A 15,771-nucleotide genomic window follows, 5' to 3' on the forward strand; every position below is an offset into this window, starting at 1 on the left:
AGGGTTTTTTGTTCTCGGTTGTAATTAGCCTACATTTTAGGATTTTTTTTATATTGGGGGGAATCACTGTCCTACTTGTTGTCGAAGCACTTTATCGAACAAGCAAAACCGTCTCGGCAATATGGCCAAGGTGTATGGGAGAGTTCAATATTTGATATGGCTGTCTGTAGGGCCTACTAAACGCATACGGCTCCTTTAAATGCGTCTGCATAATTGAATTGTAGGTCATGAGCGACTTGAGCGACCAAAGCGAACAGAAAAATTTGCAGCGAAAATTCGCTGCGAATTTGCAGCGAAAATTCGCTGCAAAGCGTCTTCGACGCTTTGGTCGCTCCTGGTGTGGACGTACAGTGGGGCGTTGTCCGGCCCCGACGCGCAGCGGAGGGCCGGCGACCCCCTTCACAGTGGTATAATGAGCACATGCCAGCACTGACTGAAGTGATCTATTGCTTTTATACAACGGTTACTGTTATGGCGAAACGAAAGTCATAGACACACTACATTTAAAAAGAAACCAAGAAAGTCAAAGTAGCCAAAGTAGCCGACTACCAAAAAGTAGTCCCTCCTGGCTGCCGCTATGCATCGACGGTCGCTATGCAACACACTTTAGCGTCCCTCCGAGAGAAGGCTCCGATAGAGCGGTTCGCCGGCAATTTATCCTATGGAGCAGTTCACTCGCCGATTTTAGGCTTCAGTGAACTGTGCTATTGCTTTTATACAACTGTTAAAATTATGGCAAAATTACTCCACACACACACACTAGTAAAAACACGGTTGTATTCTTTGACACTTTCCACTTCAAGGCGCGGAGTGATACTTTCACAAAATGATTGGGCGTCATAGCAGTTATGTATACGCTCATTATACAACAGTTACTTAGGAACCAATCATATCGCTGGATTCAGGCCCCCGTTGTATAAATTGAATTAGCCTAATAGTTGTTTCAATGACTGCATGCAGTCAACAGCTTACTGGTCTCAAGAAATTGTATCAACGACTAAAAACATTGTAACAATTGAACATCTTTGATGCCTCCCATCTCTTTTATTCCCTCTCATATCCCACCGCCCGCATCCTCCTGTACTGTGACAGGAGTGTGCTCTAGATTTTCCTGCCAGGATCTTGAATCTGTTCCGGTGTGAGTACCAGATGTGTTCGGCTGCCAGATCGAGTCCTAGATGCGCAATAATGACGCACTTCCTGTAAACGATGTCATTAAATGCGCATGCGCGCGTCACTCAGTAGCCGGTGTGTCAGCGATATGTAAATGTATTCATTGCTAAGAAGTAAGTAGTTATTTAGCTGTTGATAAACAGCTTTTTCAATGATTTTGCTTAAAAAATGGTAAGTTAGATATGGGCCTATAATTGTTCATGAGTGATGTATCTATATTGTTCTTTTCTTAGAAGTGAATTGATGACTGTTGATGACTGTTTTTAAACAAGCATTGATTTCATACATCTACAAGTAAGTCATTTAATTGCTGTATAAAATAAATCCAAGTCATACAAATGCTCAAATTAATACCTTAAATGGTATTGGTATTAAAATGTATTTAGTTAGTCCTTCAAAAGTTTTATAAATGCCAATACATTGGGATTGGGATTTTGTCAGACATTTTTTTCTCATGTTATTTATAAATCCCGAAATAATTTAAGCAGAAGCATCTATCAGTCAAAAATGCATCTCAAATGTACACCTTAGTCAGTTAGTTCAGTATGGCATTTAATGTGGTTTTAGAAATTCAAGTCTGAGTCCATGACTACACCAAGATTTCTGTCTTGGTGTGTGCTTTCTAACATACAACTGTGCACTGACTTTTAATTGTTCATCCCTTGCACCAAAGACCATTACTTCAGTTTTTTCATTGTTCAATTGAAGACAATTTTGGCACATCCAGTGATTGAAGTAGTTATTTAGCTGTTGATAAACAGCTTTTTCAATGATTTTGCTAAAAAATGGTAAGTTAGATATGGCTTGATGACTGTTGTTTTCAGAGCCTGTGGGAATACACCTGTGTGATATCGCCACTGCAGGCATCATGAAAAGAAAAAAAGTAATAATATACATATGTCAGTGTGTGTGCTCGTGTGTGTATCCAAACACATACACTGCAATTCACATACACACATAGCTCAATGTAAATCCATGAAAACATCATGTTTTGATCCCGCGGCCAATTGAGGATATATTCATGAATGTGTTAACACATTATATACATTCTTATAGGCCTACCTTGAAATTTTTATTATTTTACAGATGTTTGTTAAATTATAGAGCAAAGATAACCCTAGTGGAAAATTGTTATTAGTTGTATAGGCAAGGTTACAATTCATTGAACATCTGGAAAATCATAAAAAAAAAAAATCTATTTTCAAGGAATAGGATGAATATCTAATATGAACACATTCATGAATTCATCCTCAATTCACCATGGGATCTAAACATGCCGTTTTTTATGGATTTACATTGAGCTGTTCCTCAGTTGTATCAATGTATTGTCTTATTTATTCGGTTTTGTATGCGCAAATAAAATCTCATCAATCATATGACTGTCCAAGTTCTTCATTTTCAGTTAATAGAAACTAGAAAATACTGTCTTAATATCTAACTTTAACAATACCAATCCTTACTTTAACATATGTGAAAATAAAAATATGCATTCATCAGTGCTTTTAGACATGTTTCCAATGGCTTTGTGAGAAAACGGGCTCCGTTCAATGAAATCAAAACCAAAACTGATTGAGCACCATTTATAGACAACCCTTCCGGGTTTGTCCGTTGGCTTGTGTCGATACGTCATCTGTAAGCGCAGGACCCCGAGCCGATCTGGCAGCCGAACACATCTGGTACTCACACCGGGAAGGGTGTGTAGGGGCGCGTAGGGCCTCATGGTGAGTCTGCAACACTACTAGTAGTTCATGGTGGAGAACTCTGCCTCCCAGCTGTATGTGGAGCAGACCATGGTCCACAATCACCATCGCAACGGTCTCAGTACATACAACACCTACTGCTTTAGAGCGGCCCGTGTGAGGAATGAACATGTAAGAGCCCATTTTTTGCTGTCTTTACTGTTTACAGCACTCAATGTCAAATATATTTCAGTATTTCTGACAGTTCTCACCTCTTCCCTGTTTGTTATTGTATCTCAATAACTCGCGTCAAAATGCTTATCGGAATGCAAGGATTTGATGAGCAGAGTTGCAACGCCTGCAAATTGTCTCCCAGAATCCTGGGCTGATAAACCAGTGCCGTAATGGCTAGAAAAGAGGAGGTGGGGGAGGAGGAGGAGTTTGGAGGTCACCAGGCCAGGCCTTAATCCGTCACTTAAAACATATCAGACACCATCTGTCATGGGATTAAGAGAGAGAAACAGAGGAGGGGGGAGCTGGGTAAGAATAAACATTGACACGCACACATGTTTGTGCTTTACATATTGTGTTACATATAATGTCAACCACTGGGCCTCTCATTCAGTATGTTAACATGAACAGCTTAAACCGATTCAAGCCTTAGTTTGACTATGCTCCTCAATCGGACAACTTCAATTGTCAGAGTATACATGGCGGTGAGATAATCGATTCATTGGCTGAAGCATGTCATACCCCGGTACGATAGGTGGCGCTGTACCCATTTCAACTAGGGGTAATGGAGCCACCGGCTGAGCTCTTTATGTCACCAGCAACAACAAACTGTTCGGGTCCATGATATTCTCCGACGCTCCATTGTTGCGACCTCTCAATAACCCGAAAAATTTCCAAAAATAAACCCTCCGCTCCCTCATCTCCTTGTTTCGATCATATAGGCTTTTGTGGATCCCCTCCAATAATCTAAGATCTGAATCCACAATAACAAACAAAATTACTTTTCTCTAGTCTATTAACACATTTCAACGTTGTCGGCCATGTGTCTGCCTGGCAGGGAGTCTAGTGGCGGAGCTCCTGCGGCGGCTGCAGAGTTCCTACGGCGGCGGAGCAGCTCCTGCGGGGGCGGAGCTCCGGCGGAGTCCCAATACAACAACAACAATCCCTTTCTCCTCCACGTCACAGTTCATTCGGGACTTCTGAGAGTCCAAGCCAAAGTTCCTTTCCCCCAATTCTTCTCAACCATGGCCGAGATAACCCCCACCACGAGTCTCAACTTATTGTTGAAGGTACCAGAGAGTCGGAGAACCAGACACAGTCTTTAAGATACATAATAACTGGGAATATGCCCGTCAGTTTGGTCACGGCGCGATGAATAAAGATCGTAAACTTGTCGGAAGAAAAAACAATTGTTTTGACAGATGTGCCCGAAGTTACTACATTACAACCTTGTTGATGACCAACATTTAGAAAAAAAAGTACTTTTAATTTAGCCTTAGGTGAACGGGGCGGAATCGAAGCGTATTGTGTACTTCCATCTGCACTGAATACATGCGCGCTCCTGCGGCCGGGGATACTCTTTTTATAGGGGGTAACTACATTTGCACGACCCCGGCTTCCTTTTTTAGATAAATCGCAGTTTCTCGCCGTTAGTCGACAACAAGACGACTATCGTCTCCTTCTAATTACGGCTCATGGCCCCTGGAAAAAATCTCGAGCATGCGCAGAACGCAAAATCCGATTCCAATCCGATTGAGTGTATACATGCCCGATTAATGCGACTATCAATCGAATAATCTAGGGGTTTGAATCCGACTATGAGAAACACAACTTGATTTTCGTCAGATTTAGGTGTTTACATGCATTTTAATAATCCAATCATAGTCGGACTAACCCAATTATTCGATTTTCTTGACCTAACATGTGAACCCACTGTTTGACCACCAGTATAAGATGCATGCAGTGAAAAACAAACGCATACTGGAGCCTCAAATGACACCGTCATTATTTCTTTGTTCTACTCAATATAAATTACAAAAACTCTGATGCCATGATTGTGATCGTTCATTGCTTTCGTCCGCTGTCTCACTGCTGCACAACTTGAGTCAAAATGCTTAAGGCATTCCTGGAACAGGGCTGACGATGCTGTGGCCCAGCGAGATCTGTCCCAGTAAGCCCAGCGGCCAGTACACCACTGTCTGTGGTCCCAGAGACAGTTGCTTTGTCCCCTGGACATCTATTTTCAACAGAGCTTGAATTCCTGATGCAATTCCGTGTGCATTCTAATTTGTGGTAGAGCAAGAGTATTCAACGGTACTTTAATGTTGTGAGCAAACCCGTCCCGGGTTTCCAATGAAGACACTTGGTTGGAAGTGCGCTCCGGTTGGGAGGAAAGGTAGCACCACGGGAACCGGACCCTCGTGTGGCTATTGTTCGGCCGTATCAGTAGGCCTTAGCTTATGTCCTGATGCTCCTGAATACAATCTAAACCGATGAGTTGGACATGAAATGGACAGGAATTGCTTACTTGAAAATGTGCAACGTAAATTTCCATCACAGGAATCTTCAATTAAGTTCCAGGGACATTATTTTACCCCTCAAAAGGTCCCTGCTCGGGGGGGTAGCACTCTAGGAACTCTGATTGTTTACATATCTGTAATATGTATTGATCATCCATAGTGGTAAACTCTTCATTAATCGGAAAACCAAATTCCGATAATCTTTATACTTTTTTCAGAATCACAGTTTAAGTTCCATATCGGCTTCGTTTTCAGCTGGTCTCAGTGATTTATGCTGAGATTAGAGCGCGGGGGCCGTGCAGGCAGTCTTGCCAGATTGGGTGTTTTTTACCGTCAAATTGGTCTACTTTTACGACGTTCAGGCAGCGGTGACGCTAGCGTTGACGTTAGCGCTGACGTTAGCGCTGACGTGGATAGGAGGAGGTTAAGGGAAAGGAGAATAAATGGGGGAGAAATGAAATGAGCGAGCTGATGTGTGTGTGTGTGTGTGTGTGTGTGTGTGTGTGTGTGTGTGTGTGTGTGTGTGTGTGTGTGTGTGTGTGTGTGTGTGTGTGTGTGTGTGTGTGTGTGTGTGTGTGTGTGTGTGTGTGTGTGTGAGGAGTCGGTGTTAGCTCAGGAGGTAGAGCAGTTGTCTTGTAACCGAAAGGTTGCTAGTCCCCAGCTCCCCAGAGTGTTGATGTGTCCCTGAGCAAGACACTTTACCCTAACTGCTCCTGACGAGCTGGCTGTCACCTTGCATGGTTGACTCTGCCGTTGGTGTTTCAATGTGATGTAAGTCGCTTTGGATAAAAGCGTCTGCTAAATGCCCTCAAATGTAAAAAATCTGTAGTAGTGGTAATTTAAATCATAGTGGTAAATTACCATCATAGACCTATAGTTATCAATATCTGTTATATGTATTGATCATCCCGAGTGGTAAACTACCATCATAGACCTATAATTATCACTATCTGTTACGTGCGTTTCATTCAATAAAATGAAGATGGGCATTTGTATCGCTACAGTCCTCCGAAAGAGGAATAGACTACTTTTAGTTATTGAGCAGGGAATCAACCTAAAAAAAGATTGACTCCAAAATATGGATGAATAACAGAACGCACTCACGCTATTGGTCATAGTCCCCCTTGTCCTGCAAACTGGATTTAAAACTAGCTCTATGATCATCGGCTAAACCCACAGGAGCATGCACTCTACACTCAACACACACTCTGGCTGTATGAGCTTCAGGGTCCGTCCAGTTAAACTCTGGAAAATGCTGCATATTCACGTCGTAACCGATGATGCAATGATTGTTCTCTCATTATTTCTCGCTTTGTAATGTCCTTTATTCGTTATATACCTGATGTAAAGGGAAATAATTGTTCATGTCCTTGTCCTTATATACCTGATGTTAAGTTACTCAATTTGTCATGTCCTTGTCGTTATATATCTGATGTTAAGGAGCTTAATCTTCCTAACTTAAGAGGGTCTTCATTCAAGGGGCCGAAAGAACCTTCCAGTTCCCTGAAAGGCAGTTCCGTGGACCAAAAGTAATGCGTCGTTTTGGGTGGAAACATGGCTTGAGTCAAATGCTGCAGTTTGTGTTTGGTTTTTGAACCATGCATCTGCAGCTTCCAACCTCTGGCGTAACGTTAGCGTAAGCCCCCAGTCTTTATGTACGGCTTCACCTCACTGCATGTGAACTCCTCAGTTTAAAAGCAGTTATTGTGCTTAACTGGAGTTTTTCTTGCATATGTTAGCGAAAAGGTGAACTGACTATCTCTGTCTGAGTTAAAGCTGGTGGCACACCAGACGAGCCACGGACCACTGCTTCGTAGAAAGGACAAAACACGCCGTTTGGTTTGATTCGAGGGCTTGTTCTGTGTTTCATGGCGCCGCACGGTGCGACAAGCTTTTGAGCAGAGCTGGAATGAGCTTCGGGTCAGAGCGCTCACGTTAGAAATGATGTTTCAGAACTGATATAAGGTTGCATGCCAGTGGACGGCTCGCCGGAGTGCGACGGCCATAAGGTATTCCTCCTAGTACACATCGCTGGTGTAGTCCATGGTGTAGGTCAGACCTCCTCTCCGCTCCTCCCGGATCCCCTTGTCCCTCCGCTCCTCCCGTCTGGACTCTTCTGGGACACTCCAGGGAGCAGGGACCCACTGCTCCTCCTCCTGCGCCTCCTGGATGACAGAGAGCAGCTCCGCCGTCGCCTCCTCCAGCCTTCCGTTCTCCACCGTCCGGTCGAATAGCTGGCGGTACTTCATCTCCATCAGCCCTGACGCCTCCTCCAGCTCCTCATAGTCCTCCTCCTGCACCAGGAGAGAGGAGGAGCAGGAGAGGAATGAGAGGAGGAGGAGATGGGAGGATGTAAAGGGAAAGGAGGAGAAATGGGGGAGAAATGAAATGAGCGAGCTGATAGTAAGATAGTGTGCGTGTGCGTGTGTGTGTGCGCGTGTGTGTGTGTGTGTGTGTGTGTGTGTGTGTGTGTGTGTGTGTGTGTGTGTGTGTGTGTGTGTGTGTGTGTGTGTGTGTGTGTGTGTGTGTGTGTGTGTGTGTGTGTTACGGTATAGGCTCTGCAGCTGCAGCAGGAGGTGAGGATGCGGGCGTGCTGCCGGGTCAGTCTCAGGACGTCACGCTCTGGGGGTCGGATGAAGATCACGTAGGGCTTCAACTTCCTGCTGCGCAGCGCATGGAGACTCTTACACACAGACACACCACACGCATGCAGACACATAGACGAAGGAACACAAACAATGGATTATTCTATATTCAATTGGCAGCATTCAGTTCTCCATATTAATACAGCCTATTGAAGATCGTGCTGTATTATCTATCAGAAGGTTCATGGATATAAACAACGTATCCCTCATCTCTGCTTCAGGGTGTGGTGTGTCTGGAGTGGCCACTAGGGGCAGGAGAGCGGCTCCCTTGGCCCAGAGGATTGGTCTCACATGAGGCTCAGCGTCGATGATGCAGATCCTGCCTTTCCTCAGCACCTCTCTGATGGCATCGCTGCTGGTCCCGTACAGGTGGCCCCTGCAGAGCCCATACTCCAGGAACCTACACACACACACACACACACACACACACACACACACACACACACACACACACACACACACACACACACACACACACACACACACACACACACACACAGACACACAGACATAGAGCAACGCACACACACATATACACACACACACACACACACACACACACACACACACACACACACACACACACACATAGAAACACGCACATAGAGAAACAAACAGACAGAGAGAAACATACACAGAGAAACACACACACACACACACACACACAGAGAAACACACACACTCACACACACACTCATGAATTCTTTATTCCTGTCCACAATTTCAAATAATAAATACAGAACACAATGCTACAGATGAAAAACAAACCAAATGGACACAGACATCCAAGTATGGAAACAAAGAAGCAGTCGATGTGACTGTAATTGGGTGAGTACCTGTTGTTGCAGACCATGTACTCAAACAGCTCTCTGGTGACAAAGTGGTACTCTCTCCCTGTCTGTTCCCCTTCTCTCATTGGTCGGGTGGTATCTAATGACACACAGACACAGCAGGTAATACGGAGGGTATAGAGATGGTAAAGGGGTCCATGATACAAGGTGGGAAGCGAGTACAGACGTGGTATGGGACCCTTGAATAAGGAGGGCTTCATCCTGATGAGATTCTTCCTCAGTTCATTCACTCCGACCCCTGAAGTTCCTGCAGAACCACAAACCAGAAGTTGGTCGGGCCAGTACAGTAGAGATCATTAGATACCAGTAGAGAACAGCAGAGAGAACTATTAGAGACTATTGGAGCCCAATATAAAACCAGAAGTAGTAGTACCAATAGAAACCGAAGGGTCAGCTGGACTAGTTTAACCAAGTATAGACTAGTCCAGACCAGGGATAAACAGTAGATACCAGTCCAGAGCAGGAGAAAGTCTCACCCACAAGAACAATGAGGCGGGGGTTCTCCTGGGGGGAGCGCTGGTAGAGGACCACCTCCTCATAAGGGTTGGATAGGGAGGTGCTGTGCGGGGAGCAGGAGTAGCAGGAGGAGCAGGAGAGACGACACCCCCTGTAGGCCATCCTCCGCCACAGACGGAGGCTCCGCCGGAACCCCGCTGGCGCACACAGAGGACTCACTGAGTATGCACACACTGCAGAACCTTCTAGAGAATGTCACACTGCAGAACTTTCTAGAAAACATCACACTGCAGAACCATGTAGAGAACATCACACTGCAGAACCTTCTAGAGAACATTCACCTACAGAACCTTTAGAAAACAACACACTGCAGAACCTTCTAGAGAAAATCACACTACAGAACCTGCTATAGAACATTACACTGCAGAACCTTATAGAGAGCATTATTAGCAGAACATTCTATATCTTAATCTATATCCTCCTTCATACTTTAGAACTTTCAACAGCATACAACGGCAGAACTTGACCAACTACCTTAACAACAATCAGCTTACCCAGGTAGAGTCCATTAATTACATCTGATTCAGCTTCATCTGTGGAAACAATAAATATCACAGGAATCAATGGCAGCAATTAATTAAATCTTCATCGGTTACGACGTAATAGAGACGTGTAAAGAGCGACGATATCAGATAATGGAGGAACTAGTGGCGGAGGAATGGGTCTTTCACCAAGTAGAGCGTTTACTTATATTTAAAGGTCAACCATCTGAATAAATCTTCTTGTTCTTCCTCCCACAAAAGACCTGAAGAGGCTCTACCTTTACTGTTCGTATGATACTGTTCCCTAATTCCAAATACATATGGTTTACAACTTGATGTAAGGGTGGTATATGCTACAAAATAGCTAATCAAAGGATTATTTTATAAATGCTGCAATTGGCACTTTGAATAAGATGATGAATTTCAGTATTGGGTATTATGTGTGAGCTTGGCTAAATTTTTGTTGTATCTGTATAGGTACCGATTATGTGTTTTATTGGACTTTTGTCTAGTACGGTTGTGTTCATTGTAACCTGTATCGACCTATGTATACCTAATGCACTAAATTTATGTTTTAACCATTCAGTCGATGCTTTTAGCCAAAGCGACAAATAATAAGTAGCCTACATTTGTCAATAGAAAGTGAAATAACAGTATATCAGTCAAGAATGTGCTTAAATAGAAGCTTATCAATCGCGTATGTAGGCTATAAGGAAAGCAACTTTACATGTTATTTACATTTACATTTAGGGAATTTAGCAGACGCTTTTATTCAAAGCGACTTACAATAAGTACATTTATCATAAGAAGTGCATCAATATATCGCTGTCGGTACAGAAAGGATGTTCATAGAACCAAGTGCAAGTACAACAATTGCTAGGCTAACCAATTCCCCGTGTTTCAGCAATGATAGCAGCTACTGCAGTTGCTACACAGTTAAGTACTATAATACAATACAATACAACACAAAACAACACAATACAGTGTACAATGGTGGCCAGAAGGGGGTGGGTGGCTATGCAGTGTCGAGGTGGACTCTCGACACTCTCGATTTTGATGTTATTGGTCCGTAGGCTGTAGTATTTGATTTGGTTTATTGGTGAGTAGACCAAGATACTATCATACTATGCAACCCGGTATCATGCAATTTCGTGCTCATGCTCAGAAACGTTAATCTATTGAATTGTGTCCCAAAGCACGATTGTCCGACTTTTTGTGCTACACAGAACGAAATGTAAACCAATGCATTCTGAATGGGAGTGTTTCTCCGATGTTTTCGTGCTACACAGAACGAAATGTAAACCAATGGATTTTGAATGGGAGCGTTTTTCAGACGAGAGAGAGAGAGTGTGTGCGCAGACAGTACAGTGCACCCTCTAGTTATATTTATGTCAATATTTCCGATTTTTTAAGCAGACCACCTCAAAAACTGAAACGGACGTGCTCCACAGAACGAAACGCGAGAGAGAGATAAAGAGAGAGAGAGAGAGAGAGAGAGAGAGAGAGAGAGAGAGAGAGAGAGAGAGAGAGAGAGAGAGAGAGAGAGAGAGAGAGAGAGAGAGAGAGCGAGGCAGGCTTCAGAAGGGGTGTGCTCAGATAGTACAGTGCACCCTCTAGTTACAGTATATGTATGTCAATATTTCCATTTTTGCAGCAGACCTTCTCATAAAACTGAAAATAAATGATTAAAAATATCTGATGTTTTCGTGCTACACAGAAAGAAATGTAAACCAATGCAATTTGAATCAGAGTGTTTTTCAGACGAGAGAGAGAGTGCACAGACAGTACAGTGCACCCTCTAGTTATTTATAAGTCAATATTCCGATTTTTTAAGCAGACCTCCTCAAAAATGTATACGAACGTCCTCCACAGAACGCGCGTTTCTCAGACAATTATCGTGCTCAACAGAACGAAATGAGAGTGAGAGAGAAAGAGAGAGAGGGAGGGAGAGAGAGAGAGAGAGGCTTCAGAAGGGGTGGGCGCAGATAGTACAATGCGCCCTCTACTTATGTTTGTGTCAAAACAATATATGCATCAAAGGGTAAATGTAGTGTACTAGGGATACTCTGATTTCCCCGTTTTTTTACAGCAGACCACCTCGAAAACATTTCGTTCTCATGCTCACGAAAAGTAATCTATTGAATCGTGCCCCAGAGCACGATTGTCAGACTTATTTCGTTCTACACAGAATGAAATTCAAACCAGCCTTTCTATTGGGATATTTTCTTTGACCACAGAAGGTGTGTGCGGAGATAGTACAGTCCACCCTCTACTAATGTATGTATCAAAACAACAAAGACATTAAAGGGTAAATGTAGTGTATTAGGGATACTCTAATTTCCCCATTTTTTAAAGTAGACCTCCTCAAAAACCTTTCGTTCTCACGCTCACAGAAAGTAATCTATTGAATCGTGTCCGAGAGCACGATTGTCCGACATTATTCGTACTGCACAGAGCGAAATGTAAACCCATGTATTTTGGATTGGAGTGTTTCTCAGAATATACACGCAGAATATACACAGGTATATATATATATATATATATATATATATATATATATTCATTATCAGTGTTGGTAATAACGCCGTTTAAAAGAACAGCGTTATTTTTTCAGTAACGGAGTAATCTAACTAATTACTATTTCCGTTGTTACAATGCCGTTACCGTTACTGTACGATAAATGCAGTGCGTTACTATGAATTGATTGAATGAACTGAGTAATCCAAACGCACCCCTGGCTCCAAACACAAACTACTAGTGAGGAGACCGGGTGGGTTGACAACGCGATAAGCGATTATGATTGGCTAAGGCAGAGTCATGTTTCATTCAATTCAATTCAAAGTGTTTATTGTCATATGCACAAAAGAGATGTTGTCAGTTGTACAATGAAATTCTTCCTTTGTTTCCACAGACTGAATGCCAAGATGTTTTTACAAGATAGATAGATAAAAGAAATAATACATTTAAGTTAAAATAAATAAATAAATAAATAAATAGATAAATAAATAAATAAATAAATAAATAAATAAATAAATAAATAAATAAATAAATAAATAAATAAATAAATAAATAAATAAATAAATAAATAAATAAAACGGAATGGTGCAAATCCAAGAAAGCCAAAGTGCGTGAGCAAAATGTAAACAGCTGCGGCAGTCCTGAGGTAGAATACTCCTTAACAACAGACTCCTATCTGTTGTTAAGGAGTCTGAGGGCAGTGGGGAAGAAAGAGTTCTTCAGTCTTGATGTTTTGGACTTCATACTTCTGTACCTCCGTCCTGAGGGTAGAAATGTAAACAGTCCATGCTGGGGGTGGGTGGGGTCCTTGAGTATGGAGGCAGCTCTCCTGTGGACTCTGCAGTGGTAGATGCTCTGCAGAGAGGGCAGTGGGGTTCTGATGATCCTCTCTGCAGTCTTTACCACTCTCTGCAGTCGTCTGCGGTCCAAAGCGGAAGTGCTGCCATACCAGACGGTGATACAGCCGGTCAAGATGCTCTCAACAATGCAGCTGTAGAAGTTTCTGAGGATCTCAAGCGACATGCCAAACTTCCTCAGCCTCCTCAGGAAGTACAGCCGCTGTTAAGATTTCTTAACCAGCTGTGTGGTGTTGAGTGTCCAAGTGAGGTCGTCGCTGATGTGGACGCCGAGGTACATGAAGCTGCTCACCCTCTCTACTTCAAGCTCCCCGATGAACAGTGGCCGATGAGGACTCCTTTTCTTCCTCAAGCCCACTATCATCTCCTTGGTCTTGTCCTTGTTGAGGGTGAGGTTATTGTCCTCACACCATGACACCAGACTGGCCACCTCCCTCCTGTAGGCCGCTTCGTCCCTGCCCGTGATGCGTCCTATCACTGCGGTGTCGTCTGCAAACTTCAGGATGGTGCTGTCTATGTGTGAGGCGACACAGTCATGTGTGAACAGGGTGTAGAGTATGGGGCTGAACACGCAGCCCTGTGGCGTGCCAATGTTTGTGATGATGCTGGCTGAAGTCCTATTTCCAATCCTGACAGATTGGGGAACTGCCAGTCAGAAAGTCCTGGAGCCAGTCACAGATGGTGGGGTGCAGACCTAGTATAGACAGTTTGTCTGTGAGTTTGTGGGGGATGACTGTATTGAAGGCGGAGCTGTAATCCACAAAGAGCGTCCTGATGTAGGAGTCTTTATTTTCCAGATGGGAGAGGGAATAGTGGAGAACAGCAGCGACAGCATCAGAGGTGGACCTGTTGTTCCGGTAGGCATATTGCAGGGGGTCCAGGGTGTCTGGTATGCTGCTCTGAATGTTGGTCAGCACCACTCTCTCAAAGCACTTCATAATGATTGGAGTGAGTGCTACTGGTCTGTAGTCATTCAGGCAGCTTGGTGGGCTCTTCTTTGGAACAGGGATGATGGTTGTGGTCTTGGTTTCATGGTAGCCAATCGAAGCCAGTGTTTTTACACAAAAGCCAGGACACGCGCGCCACGCAAACGCACACAGCAAACAGATTCGATGAAGCAGCAGAAATGGCGAGCCCGGAGCAATCAGATGTCACAAAAGCATAGCCTATTTCATGAAAAAATATATATATTTCCGGTTGCCGCGTGCACTTCGCCGTCCGCTAAGATCAGTTGTCACAAATTCCCACCACCACCCTGGCGAGAGGCGATTTGGAAGCAACAGTTGCACTGAGCTCTATCTTCGACAAAGGTAACGTGAGCTAAATTAACTGAGTCCACTATATCGCCTTTGCATTGTTTCTTGTTGGTGGGCGTGCCCTTAACCTGCGTCCGCGTCCAAGTTTCATTGACATGATCAGTCAGCCCGCCCGCTCCCTGATGACAGCCCTCACTGCTGTCTACACACAGCTATTTGATAAAGGCCAGATTATAAAACACTTATTTTATAAGTGTTTTATAATCTATAGGGGGGGCGCCCCAGCCCCCCCCCCTATACTGATAGTAGTCCTGAGTATTACTGAGACAAAAAAGGGTTCAGCCGTAGACACAGTATAAAGGAAGTTTCACATAATCTGCTGAACCCAAGGTTGCCTACGTCAAAGCAGGGCAACTTTCGCATTCATGCTGTAACCACTAAGAGAGTAAACAAAGGGAAACTTAGACACACTGCTAACCTCACAAATCTCATATCTATTGCCTCCAAACCAAAAACAACCTTAAAGCCTATCAACAACACCATCAGGATGGCTCTACTTAATGTGAGGTCTCTTAATAACAAATCATTTTTAGTTAATGATTTTATTACCACTTCTAAACTGGATTAAAACTGGAAACATGGCTGGAACAAATTAACAGTGCAACCGTTCTGATAGAGACAGCTCCTCCCAACTATAACTTTTTTGATGCATGTAGATCTGGAAAAAGAGGTGGAGGGGTTGCTGCTATATTTAAAAATGTATTTCAGGGGAAACAGATGTTATTTGGTGATTTTCCATCGTTCGAATACCGTAGTGCTGTATTGAAATGCTCCCCCAGAGTTCTCCTATTAATTATTTACAGGCCACCCACATATTCTGCAAATTTTTTCGATGACTTCACAGAATTATTGTCTAGCATCTCCACAGAATTTGACTGTCTAGTTATAACTGGTGACTTCAATTTTCATACTGATGATTTGAATGACAAGTGTGCAAAAAAACCTTTTGCCATTTTGGACACATTTGAACTGTCTCAACATGTGAAAGAGGCTACTCATTGTAAGGGGCATACTCTAGACCTGGTTATCACAAAGGGCCTCAATGTTTCTGATCTCTCTGTGACTGATCCTTCCTTGTCTGACCACTTTTGTGTTTTCTTTAACATATCTTTTATTCCCGACATACAGACAAAATCAAACACTGTCAAAAAACGGTATATCAATGAAGATTCTAATGTACTTTTTAAAAAGGCCATCTCCTTGC

The 15,771-nt window shown here is 43.3% G+C and overlaps 1 protein-coding gene across 7 annotated transcripts in view; it reads right to left on the minus strand.

Moving 5' to 3' along the window:
• Nucleotides 1-5,857: 5,857 nt before the first annotated feature.
• The window catches only part of mpp4a (MAGUK p55 scaffold protein 4a), an 80,819-nt gene continuing 70,905 nt past the window's right edge, over nt 5,858-15,771 (minus strand). For 6 of the 7 annotated variants that reach the window (XM_060076425.1, XM_060076426.1, XM_060076423.1 and 3 more), the window contains 6 exons: nt 9,890-9,928; nt 9,356-9,532; nt 8,865-9,126; nt 8,320-8,428; nt 7,932-8,066; nt 5,858-7,677 (listed from right to left, as the gene is read on the minus strand). In XM_060076425.1, the coding sequence (XP_059932408.1) occupies nt 7,402-7,677; nt 7,932-8,066; nt 8,320-8,428; nt 8,865-9,126; nt 9,356-9,532; nt 9,890-9,928 (998 nt within the window). In that variant the 3' untranslated portion in view covers nt 5,858-7,401. The remainder of the gene's footprint in view (nt 7,678-7,931; nt 8,067-8,319; nt 8,429-8,864; nt 9,127-9,355; nt 9,533-9,889; nt 9,929-15,771) is intronic. The other variant, XM_060076427.1, reaches the window with a different exon arrangement.

Source organism: Gadus macrocephalus, chromosome 16, assembly GCF_031168955.1.
Source record: "Gadus macrocephalus chromosome 16, ASM3116895v1".
Classification (NCBI taxonomy): Eukaryota; Metazoa; Chordata; class Actinopteri; order Gadiformes; family Gadidae; genus Gadus; species Gadus macrocephalus.